Here is an 11,527-nt window from a genome sequence, read left to right as displayed (position 1 = left end):
TTTGCCTACCACTAGGAAGCCTCAGTGTCAGCAAGCAGAAACTGCTGGGATCTGTGATTTTTATATCAAGGCCTCTAAAATGAAGCTACTTATCAGAAAAACCATATGACTTTCAACATGCAGATTCATACTATTTACTTAGTAAACAATGAGAAAATAAGTAACTCATACAAACATGAACCTTGTCTGCAAAAATAAGTCTCTTCTACCCTTGTCTGTGGAAATATTGTGAATATTGCCTAGTTCAACAGCAGTGATCAATTTTCTTGTAAACAATGTCTATTCTGTTATATTTTTCTCTTTTAATTGAGGAATATTGCTGTATTGATCTCATATAGTTGAGAGAAATACAAATTTTGTGTCAATTCGGCAATTCGGCAATTTCAGTGAGAAATATTCTGTGGTTATGGCTTGGTTTAATTGAGTCACATGTTTATTTAAGAGTTTTCACTTTGTGGTGGCCTTCTCATAGCTAACAAAATGTAGGCAGATAATATGAGGGCAGTCTAGTTATCTTATAAATTCCACTGGAAGAAAAATATATTACTTTTGTTTACCATCACGATAACAGGATACCTACACACCCATTTCTGAAGCACAGTGTTCTAAGTCCTATCACTTTACTTGTCCCTTAGATTCAGTACAAGTTCAGGACTTTCCCTGTACAACTGCAAGTCAGATCCTACCAGAAGCATCTCCTTCATTTTAGGGAAATGTTACTTCTTGCAATTAAACATCTTTCAGATCTTTGGTTAGGCACCTGTATCTATATTCACTCTTACCAGGTTTATCCTGCCATCAGATGGACTACTGGCAGAGTATTTTTGTTTTGTGACGACTACACCTATATGAACATATTTAAGTTCTATTTTGAGGGCTTGGCATAGCCAACTACAAGTCAAATGTACTGATTTTCAAGCTCCGGGAACACCAAGATCTCATGAAATCTCCATGCTTTAAGATGGGTGCTGTTTTGAAACAATTTGCACTGTTTACCAGAGTTGTGTAACTATGGTCATATCCAGAAACCTGGGAAAAGTGTAACCCAATAGTGAAACGTTACAGGCAAGCTTTTGTAACTTGTGAATTCACTGGGTATGCAGTCATCCCGCAGGCTCTGGGTGTAGAGATAAACTCCAAGGTCGGTCGCAGCTGAATGTTGACAGTTTCTGAAAGGCATGATTTCGATAAATTTCTCTGTAATTTCTGTAATCCAATTAAAAAGAAATTCCTCTGCTTCAGGATATTTTAAATGCAATAGGCCATCAGTCTAAAGAAATCATTGCTAAAGCCCTCAAAGTCCTTGATCAGTTTATCAGCAACACTGCTTGAATCACAGTCACTCTACAGCTTACTTTTTTCTATTCTTAAAAATATGAGAATATTAAGATGATGCTTCTATTTTAGGACTACTTTATAATGATGGCCAGAGATTTGACTTATTAGGGCTTTAATTGAAATGCACCTGAGTAGGGTAGCCAGCTGGGTTATATCAAAGAATCACAGCAAAGTTGTTCAAAACGGTGCTAATTGAAAATACTTCAGAGCTTCCTAGATTGATTGAGAAGTAAACTTTCCTCTTGAAACATCAAAGTGTTGAGGTTTACTTGAGGTTTTGAGTAAGAGTACAAAGACTTTAACTCTTTCCACTCTCTGGACATATGTATTTCATCAGTTTCTGCATTGCTTGTTCTGCTGCTAGATATTCAGAATTTCACCTATTTCCCCTGCGACCTAGTGGGTAGTGGGAACATTTTTCTGTGTGTAAACTAAGGGTAGCACAGATGACTTTATTATTTTGAGTATATTTTCTTGGTAAAATATTTTAAGGTAGCACAACTCTATAAATTTCTTATGTTGGGCCAATGCATTTGGTGAGACTTTTTTAAGGTACTGGAGGAAGATAACAGAACTGAATCAAGTGCCATGCCATGTATGTTTTTCAGATGTCCTTTGCACTTCAATGCAACTCATGATACCTTAGAACACAAAACTTCACCAATAAAATCAACACTGTTTTAAAGAAGTAATGTTTTATTGACTTGTCTGAAGTTTGCCAGGTTACAAAATGGAAAAAAAACTAATGTTGCAAAAAGCTATGCGTTAGCAGTAGGAAAAACCTTCCTCCTGAAAGCCTACAATAGTTCTAATGGAGGAGAGTGTTTGTGTAAGGACAGTACATGTTTATTCCTGGGGATCAGTGACAACAGCAGTGGTGGAATATGAGAAAGGACTGAGGAGGGCAGCAATAGTATAGTGACGGTGACCAGAATCATTAGCAGTGAACACCACCTGGAAAAGAGAAATTGTGTGATCATGATGAACAACATACATTCAAAACTACCTTATCAAGAACAAAGAAGCACGCTCCATGTCATCTGCAGGGTACTTTGTCAGTTCTGTCCAATTATTTGACCCTTCTGAAGGGTAATGCTCTCCATTACTTTGTGGTGCTTGCTGAGGACTGAGAAATTTGTGAGATTTGGACTGAAGTCCACAAAGAGCCTCAGCTGCACTGCAGCTAGGTGGAGATTCCTGCCCCTAAGCAAGGCAAACTGCTTTGTGATGTGGAACGGGAGGATGAGGGGGAGGTATCTCAAATTACCAATACGAAAGACAGGGGTGAAATTCCACCTGGTGAATGTAAATACAACCTCTGTGTGAGGTTTCCAAGCAAGGTAGGCAGTTGGAGCCCAAAGCCATTTTCTGTACTTCAGTGCCCCCTCCTGTTTTAATCTCCACTTGTGATAGGCCAGTTCTTCCATTAAGAACTGAGTGGCTAGACTTGCCAGAACAAGGAGAGACCCTTACCCTAAGAAAATTCAAATTTGTTGCTCTCCAAATCAGCCTCTGGAACCTGAGACACCCAGTTCCCAGGAAGGTGTTGTTACCTGGGTTAAGCTCCAGCTTTCTTTGGCTTTCCTTAGCCTACTTTTTGATCTGTTTTCTAACAAGGACATACATTTTACTAGAAGACTGGAGAGTTCCCTCCTAACATCCCAGTCTTGCTGACAGATAAGCTACTGGGATGAGAGGACTGTAGGCTTCAGTTACCTTGTACACAGTCAGTCATTGAATTCTACCCACTTCCCAGGCTAATTTGTTGACCGGTAAATTATTGGGTCAAGGGAAAGCTTCTCCAACAGCCAAGCTGGAATAGTCATAACCAGGCACTTTTAAGCAACTTTTGATGTGAAGCCCTTACAACTTTCAGAGATACAAATGGTTAGGGAATATTTTTGAAGTTTGTTTATTTGGCCAAAGTCACCCAAACTGCATTTCAGACTTTTATAGACCTGGGTCTCCATAATTTAAGTCCTCCACAGAGCTTAATAAACTTGTGCTTTAAAATGTTCTACAACAAAATTCCACACTACTTAAATTGGTGAAACTTAAGGTTAATGACAGATTGAGCCTGAAGAGTTTATACAAATTTTTGGATGTTGTAGAATAGTGGGCACAATAAATCAGTGTAGAACTGAAAGCAAAGGGACATTATGAGGTTGCTGGTCTGCTTATGAAATTTTAGTGTTGCTGAAACAGACAACTTTTTCTTTTCCACTATGGTTATTTCTTTATATTTTTATGCCTTCTTTTAAAAAAATTGAATGTTTAGTACTGAACATAATTTTAAAAAGGCATAATGGAAAGAATTGGGGTTTTTTCCTGTAATTATAGCTCACACTAGAAATCAGGGGTTTTCAGGAGTCTGATATGGGGGAAATACCTCTGATTCAAGAGTAGCTTATACCCTGTAAAATTAGGGTTTTCAAATCCCTATATTCCTTCAGCAGCAATAAAAGTAGTCTTTTTCCCTTTTTACTTTTTATTTTGGGGGGGGGGGTTGTGTGTGTTTGATTTTTTCTTTTTTGTTTTTACCAGCAGTCTACTTTGGAATAATGTCGTTCTCTTAGAACAAAGATCCCTACTGGCAAGAATGGGTGAATGGGCAGAGCTCCTCTTTGAAAGAGCTGTGTCAGTATTTGCAGGGAAGTTGGCTTCTTCCTTTGGCTTAGCCTGTTTACTGCTTTTATTTGCCCTATGTTGTGTGGCAGTGAACCATACCACAGAATGATGCTGCTTCTCCAGTATTAAAGAACCGTATTAGTTCTTTCCAGCTGATGCCGCTACAAAAGGCATTGTATACAGATAGTTAAGTATATTTGCAACTACTTACATCAGCGTATTCATGGAATGGAGAAAGCCCAAGCCCCTTCCAGTAAGAGCTGGTGTCAAACTTAACCCTGTATATTCCTTCTACAAACTGTTCCTCTGTTGTGAGCCCGTGGATCTCTCCGTACTCTGTGGTTTTCCTGTAATGATAAAATAGCTACATAAATATTTTATACTGTCATTCAGATGCTAAACAGAACCAGCCAATGTGGAATATTGAATAGCAGAGATGCCAAACTCTATATTGAGTAGTTTCTAATCATCTGGCATAATTCCATCCTTCCATGCAGTGTGTGTTTCCATGTTGCAGAGCCTGTTCTTGCTAACAACTCACCCATATACATCACAAATCAAAACTGTTTTGCCCTTTTCTTGTCATTTCTGTTGCAAAGGCAGGGATTATAGTTAAAGTCTCTCTTTTAATGTGATGTTTGGCTTGTACCTGGTACACTCTGGAACCAAATGTTAGTGGCTTAGGAAAAGGATTGTAGTGATGAAAGGCAAGATGCCAAATCTTAAAATATAATTAAGGAGAGAAGAGATATTTTAATGGAAAATTATTTCATTCTCTAGTTATTAGCACCGAGGCTATAGGTTTTTTAACCTATACACTGATGTGATTTTATGTGACCTGACCCTGAGCAGTAATATCTTGGAAAAGCAATTTAGCATCATGAGATTTTATTAATTTGAATTACAAAGCCTTGGTCAAAGAGCAGAGGCCTCTTCTACTGGGCACCATGTAAATGAGCAATAGGAATTCCCATTTCAGAGTAACATCTTAACTTGTAACAAAAAAAGTGGGTGAAGGAAGTTCAGAAGCAAGAATATAGCTGGCATTGCACCCTATTTGTTTCAGAAGGAGCAAGATTTGTACGACAGCTGTTTAAATATTTACATACTTAGCTCCTAAACTCCATTTATTTATGTTCCCTCATTTTATTCTATTTCTGGTTTTTACCCTTTTTTATTTGCTTGTTTTTGTCTTCTTTTTCTGCTGAAATATATTTTCGTGTTTATAGCACCTCATAACCACATGATGTAGTTGAAGGAAAAATGAAGAAAGCCTTGACTTGAAAAATTAGTGGAACTTTCCCATCTTATGGCAAGGAGTAACTGTCTAGGAAGAAACCAGAAAAGCTTGAAGAGCAAAAGACAGAGGGGACAAAGCAGTGACATGCCCCTCCTCCAAGACCAAATCAATCGCACTATGGCAGCTTTTCTTCCCCAGTCACTGCCTCCTCCTTCATCTTGTTTGTTATCTTTGGTTAATGGTGGTGCATGAAAAAGACTGAATGATGGAGTTTTTCTTATACTAAGAGGTACAGGATTGAAGATCCCATGCTAATTTTCATATTTTCTTATATGTCGGTACTGACAAAAGTCTCACTGGTTCAATACAAGAGAAATCAGCTGTACCCAAGGCAGATCAAACCCACAGAAAATCCAAGCCCTATTTGAAACATGTCTCACAAGTAATTGTGAAGTGTACACACCCATTTTCTTTTGATTTAATAGTAATTCCTGAGTCAATCTATACTGCTTTAATAAAAGCCAATAGGTAAAAGGAGCAGGAATTCATTGGCAAGTGTCCTTGAAGCTGTGAAACCGAATAGCTGAGATCCTGCAGAAGTGTTCAGAGTACCAGTTAGCAATCCACATATTTCTGCCTACAAGTTGGACGGTCTAGACACAAACCAATCAAAAGGAGAAATGGTGTCTGCCTCACAATCTTTGTTCTAGCAAACATGTAAGTTTTAGTTTGAGAAAAGCGTGTATGCAGCTTGCATGGTGCTCTCCCTAATGAAAGCTGCCCCAGAGCTGCAGATGTTAACCATCCAGAACAGCTGAGAAACTGGAAACAAGAGTTTACTTGAAGAGTCATGAACACTACCAGGACTTAATGGCACTTTCTTTACTTTAGTTATTAAATGGTAGCCATTCAATGCAAGTGGTCTCAGAAGGAAACCCTTCAGCATTACTGCTGGATTGACAGCCAACAGGACAGCATGTGATTCAGAGCCTGGAGGGGATTAGCAGAAGGCAGAGGATGCTCTGCATTTGACGCTGGTAGCAAAACGCTTCAAGTGAATTCTTCTGAACAGCACTTGTATTTCTGTATGAGTGGGGGAATAAATATAGTATGGTTGCTTATTCTTAATAAGCTGTGGACTGCCAGCATCTGCTGTAAGATGGACAGTTAAGTTAAAAAAGTTGTGCTTTTCCAGTTAGTTTACTGTGGTGCCAGCATAGACTGCAATCCTAATGCTCTTTTTCACTGTCTGGACCTCAGTTGTATATTGTGGTCAGGTTAAAACTACACTGTCTGTACAATGATTTTTATGACTCTTAGGACAAATACCGCACTGAGAGAAACTCTGCTCTCAGAGGCAAACTGCTAAGGAAATATCTCAGGAACACGAGCTATTATTTTGGAGTTAAAAAAATAAAATAAGAGGATTGGGAAACACTTCAAATATGCTGCAGTCTCTTTTTTTATGATTTGCAACCTAGGTCACATGAATACTATGTTTGGTGACAGCAGCTCTTGAACTACATGATAAGATCTAGATTCCCAAAAACACGAGAGGAGTGAGAAGGTCAAAGCTAGTCAAGGGAGGAGCTCATACAGAATTCAAGTCACATGCTTCCCAGGTCTCTTCCTTCTCAAGCTCTAAAGCCTTCCTCAGAATGTGTCTCAGCTCAAGTTATCTCTTCTTGCATATTTCTGGATAGACTAATTTTGAAATAAGCCTCTTAATAAAGTCAGCTGTTGCTATGCTATCTCCCTCCCTTCCCCTTGAATACCATTACTCCAAATTCAACAGTTGCTAGGTGCATTTGCTTAATTACATAAAGTGTGCTAGCAAAGTAAAAACAATCAGGTGAAAAAATGACTACTATAGACACTTGTGCACCATGTAACTTTTCCATATGTATCTGCTAGCTTCAAAATATTATTCACCGGGCAGGAGTAGTTACAGATTGTGTCCTGGACTGCATTCATATTTTCACCTGGTTTAACACAGGGAGATTCTGGCATCCCCAAAAGAATAAAATTACTATCACATGGGAAAACCTGTTTCAAACAAGTGTCATCAGCTAAAGTCAGTGGTATCACTGAAAGCAGCCTTGGTTAAGATGCAAGCCAAAGGAAAGTTCAAAATCTTTACCTGCAATAAAAATTATAATTAAATGTTCCTCCACTGCCACCCCCAGAAAAATGGTTCTCACTTGCCTAGGATTAATGTTCTCTATTCATACTTAAGAAGTGATTTGGTTTCCTGGATATAGTGAACTACTGTGTCAAAAGAAGTTGGTCAAGAACTGCAGGACTTGTCTCGTTAGGTTTGTTGAAAGTAACATTGTAAACGGAGCAAGAAAATACCATTATGCCCCTAAAGTGGGGGCACTTAACACTGATGTTGCATTTATCTTTTTCCTCTGTAAATTTTGTTTTGTATTAGATGTTCAAGAGCATGTGAAACATTTGAAATAATTTAATTTCCTAGTAATGGAAGAGAAACTCACCAAGGGTGACATTATCCTTGTCTCTGCTTTCTTTGAAAACCATAGGTCATTTTTTTTTCATGGAGTTTCTCTGTTTGTTAAAGTATATAAATCCATTTTTAGAATCATTTATTCCTAGATTTGTCCCTCAGAATTTGGGAGAGGATGTGTTTGTTCCCTCTTCAATCTCATAACCTTTCTTGCTACTTTGTGATGGGGAAAAGTATTTTTGTTTTGAATTTTATGAAAAGAAACCATTCAGATGGAGAGACAGGTATCTCTGTCCTTGTAGTCTTCTCCTCTGGGTTGTTCTTTTTTTTTTTTTTTTTGTTTTCCTACAGTTTTTATGTAAATCATGCTATAAAAAATCCTGGTAAAAGACAGTTGGGTACTCTGCTGCCTCCTGTCTGTCCTTGTGCTTGTCATTCTGTGCCTGAATATTCTGCTGGCACTAGAGATTCCTCTTGACTTACTTAAAAATCTGATTCAATGAGTTGCTCCAATGAAAGTTAAATGCCTGTGTACCTCACCTATTTGAATTTTAGTAAACTCTATTCTTCTGTTACCCATGCATTTCTCACAGACAAAAGATTGCCTGACCCCCAGTGATGTTCTAAGGATGCTTTGTAGGTATTAAGCTGCCATTCCAGCAAAAGCCATGCAGGTATAGAGAAATGACAACAAACAAATGCTGAGATTGTGCTTCTGTGTTATGTTACAATAGGAATCTCTAAAACTTTCTGGTCAAGGAGTTTCTTCCAAGCTGCATGTTTGTTACACAAGACAAGACAACTAAGGCGCTTATTGTTTGCATGTATACAAAGCCTACAGAGAGAATTTTGTATATGATTGCTGCAAATAAATCTCTATATCCATTGCATATGAAGCTAGTAGGTTAGTCTGGATTACCTGCAAAATGCTGGTAAATAGACTTTTATTATTACTACACCTATTCCCTAACAAAGATGAGTGTCTCAACGTATTTTTGGAATTAGCATTTCAGTCACAGATAAGTTCCACTTGAATCTGACAAATTTACACCAGAATTTGTGTGTTGTTAGTGGTGACAGTGTGGCATGTGTTAGAAAACATATTGATTTTTTGATCAGAGTTTGATTCCCTTTATTTCTCAATTGTTTGTCGAGGCACCCTGAAAATGGGTCCATAAGACCACACAACTTACCCAGTAGCAAAGTCCTGCCAGCTTCCATCTTCAGCCTGTTTAAAGACTTTAACAGCTACATTAGCTGCAGGACTTCCTCTGACTGCATCCAGCACTTTCACCATGAGAGGGCATTTGGAATCAACAGAGCCATGGGAGACCTTGGGGAAAGGAGGAGAAGTTGTATAGGAGCTGTTCACCAGCCCTGCAAAAAAACCTTCTTCCAAAGAAAAGATGGAGTTTTATTGCAGAATTACCATTCACTTAAAAGCAAGTTCTTTACCAAACAGTATTCAAAGCTAGTTCACAAATATCTGTTACTCGAAGAAGAGTATCTTAGAGCTTTATACTGATAACACACACACAGAGATTGCGTGATAAATATTTAGAAATGCATATGACCCTAGGAAAATGTTTAAAAGTATAGCTTTTTTTTGAGATCACAAATAAGAAAATAGTAAATTCTGGTAAGTGCAGACACAGTATATTAAGCAGGGAAACCAACAAAGAAATACCTATTACATCCTAAGGCTGAGAGAACATCCATTTCTTAAGTTTCATTATACTATAAGGAATCCTTAGTCATTCTTCAAAAATATTTTTTAGGGCTTTAGGGAAGCACTTGTTTGATGAAGAATGTAAAGCTGCCTCTATATTGAAGACACAGGATATGAGTCATGAACAGACAGGAAAAGAAGGTCACATCTCCTAGAACCCTGACTCTTCAATAATATCCTAAAATAGATGGGTAAATGGAAAAAAAAAAAAAAAGAAGTGTTAAGAATTCTGAAGATGCTACTTAAAAAAAGTAGTAAAATAACATTCCAGCCAAAGCCTAATGGTTACAGAATTTCATGGATGAGGAGGATGCTAGTCATCTAGAAAATCTAGATTATCATTCTTGTAATGATTGAGTTTGAATACAAAGAGACTCACCAGTGGTGCAGCTTCAGAGAAAAATACCAGTCCAGCTAAGAAAACAAAGAGCACGGAGTGAAAGGCCATTCTGTTTGCTGTTAGTGAGCCTTGGTGCCAGCAGCTAGGGGCTGAGGGGATTTGGGATTTTATAGCCAATCCAACAACAAAACAGGCTGGTTATTGGGTGCCCATATGACTTCAAAACTGCTGATTCTGATTATTTGCTTAGTAAATAGCCTAATCCTAGAGTCAGTCCATGAATAGCACTGCCATTGAAGTCAATGGAAGGACTGCAGGATCACTAGAGCAAAGAAAATAAGCAACAGACACAAACATGACCCTTGCCTGGGGAGATTAGGCTCGTAGAAAGCCCTCCAGAAAATAATGCAAAATGACCTTTGTTTGCCCAGAAATTCAACCAGTTCTAGGAGATCTCCTTTACCTTGCTCTCAGGTTGTGCATGATAATGTCCCAATGCTTTCTGTGCACCTGCCCCATGTTTCTTCTCAATAAGTTCAGTACTTTCTGAAGACCAGATCCCACATACAGATGCAAACTCAGTACATGAGTGATGGAGTTTGTTCATTGTCTGGCTCAAGCAGTGCTAATGGTCGATGCTGGGAGACAGATTCCCAAGCAATCACCCTGCTTGCTGGAAAGCAGCAATATTTCTTTTTTGAGACCCGGTTTAGATAGGATGTCCCTCTCACCAGAAGTTTCTACTGGTTCATCTTGCCTAATCTTCAGGAAGACATTGAGGTCTCCTCTTTGTTACCCAGAAAAGACCTCGAGAGATCTGTCCTTTGGGAAGCTAAAGGTCTCAGAAAAGTAAGATGAGTGCTCTCTTGTACCATGTACCCCAGAAGGACTAAGGCAGCTAGCATAGACGAGGTAGCTTATGTTAACATTCTAGTTGACAAGCCCTTATTATGCTGGAAATGTTATTATTATGCTCTGAAATGTACATTTTAGAAGTTTTCGGGGGTGAACTCAGCCCCAAGCTAAGTTAGGAGAAGTCAGCTCAGGGATTTAGCATGGTATGGCTGGGTTTCTTCAGCTGCATCACATAGAAATTGTCCATACTGCATCCTGTCCTAGCTGAAAGACAAAGAAATAGCCCTGTTTGGCATTTCTTTCTCCCCGTGTCCTAAACAACCCTTAATCTACACTTCTCAGGAGTTGGCACACTTAGTTTTTACTGATTTCGTAGTATTCAAACCAAAAGCACTTTTGCACCTTAACTTGAATAAGATTATGATGGTCTTAGAGAGAAATCATTTATGGTATTCTCCAGTGGCTTTCATGCACGCAGGCTGCTTTATGCAGCTCTTCTCATTAGGCAAAGTTGATTTTTGAAAAAAAATCTATATTACAGTTGTCTCCTGAACTGGGATAAAAGTGCTCTTTGTCCTTACAACAAAGCAGGCTGATACACTTTGCCTCCAAATAGTCAGTGCAAGGTGCCCAGCAGTAACAAATCATGCTGCAATCTAGTACTTGTGGGTTATATTCAAACCTTGAGAAGGTAAATGCTGCTCTTAGATCTGTGCACTAACAATTTACTTCATTATTTAGCTCTCGTGGTTTGTAAATATTTCTTTGAAGCAATGCAGCTTTGTAAATCAGGAAGAGAAATTATCTGTATTCTAGAGCAGGTAGACTGTTATGTGTTTTGCTCTCAGTTGTTCTGTAAGGAAATGATGCCAAGGAGCATTGCAAGGAAATACTTGCCTGTATGGGAAATTGCTCTCATATGGGAGAATT

General features: G+C 38.5%; 1 protein-coding gene across 2 annotated transcripts; it reads right to left on the bottom strand.

Annotated features, from left to right (window-relative positions):
* Positions 1 to 2,014: 2,014 nt before the first annotated feature.
* On the bottom strand, positions 2,015 to 11,245 carry LOC103803514 (transthyretin). Of its 2 annotated transcripts, XM_009076074.1 has the most exons (5): positions 11,179 to 11,245; positions 9,782 to 9,816; positions 8,867 to 9,006; positions 4,178 to 4,313; positions 2,015 to 2,292 (listed from the first exon to the last, which is right to left on the bottom strand). In XM_009076074.1, exons 1-5 carry the CDS (start codon positions 11,243 to 11,245, stop codon positions 2,185 to 2,187), a joined length of 486 nt encoding a protein of 161 aa, XP_009074322.1. In that variant the 3' UTR covers positions 2,015 to 2,184. The 2 variants fall into 2 exon arrangements, with proteins under 2 accessions (XP_009074322.1, XP_009074323.1); XM_009076075.1 differs by lacking the exon at positions 11,179 to 11,245 and having other exon boundaries at positions 9,782 to 9,963.
* Between the last annotated feature and the right edge of the window lie 282 nt (positions 11,246 to 11,527).

Source organism: Acanthisitta chloris, unplaced genomic scaffold (genome assembly GCF_000695815.1).
Source record: "Acanthisitta chloris isolate BGI_N310 unplaced genomic scaffold, ASM69581v1 scaffold3416, whole genome shotgun sequence".
NCBI lineage: Eukaryota > Metazoa > Chordata > Aves > Passeriformes > Acanthisittidae > Acanthisitta > Acanthisitta chloris.
Note: the sequence above shows the minus strand (reverse complement) of the source record. Positions and strands in the feature narration are given on the sequence as shown.

Coding starts and splice junctions, on each gene's coding strand:
- LOC103803514 (XM_009076074.1), bottom strand. CDS start 11,245: ATGATTTGTTACTGCTGGGCACCTTGCACTGACTATTTGGAGGCAAAG. Junction 9,007..9,781: donor TCTCTGAAGCTGCACCACTG/GTGAGTCTCTTT, acceptor CCTTTCCCCAAG/GTCTCCCATGGCTCTGTTGA. Junction 2,293..4,177: donor CATTCCATGAATACGCTGAT/GTAAGTAGTTGC, acceptor TCTCTTTTCCAG/GTGGTGTTCACTGCTAATGA.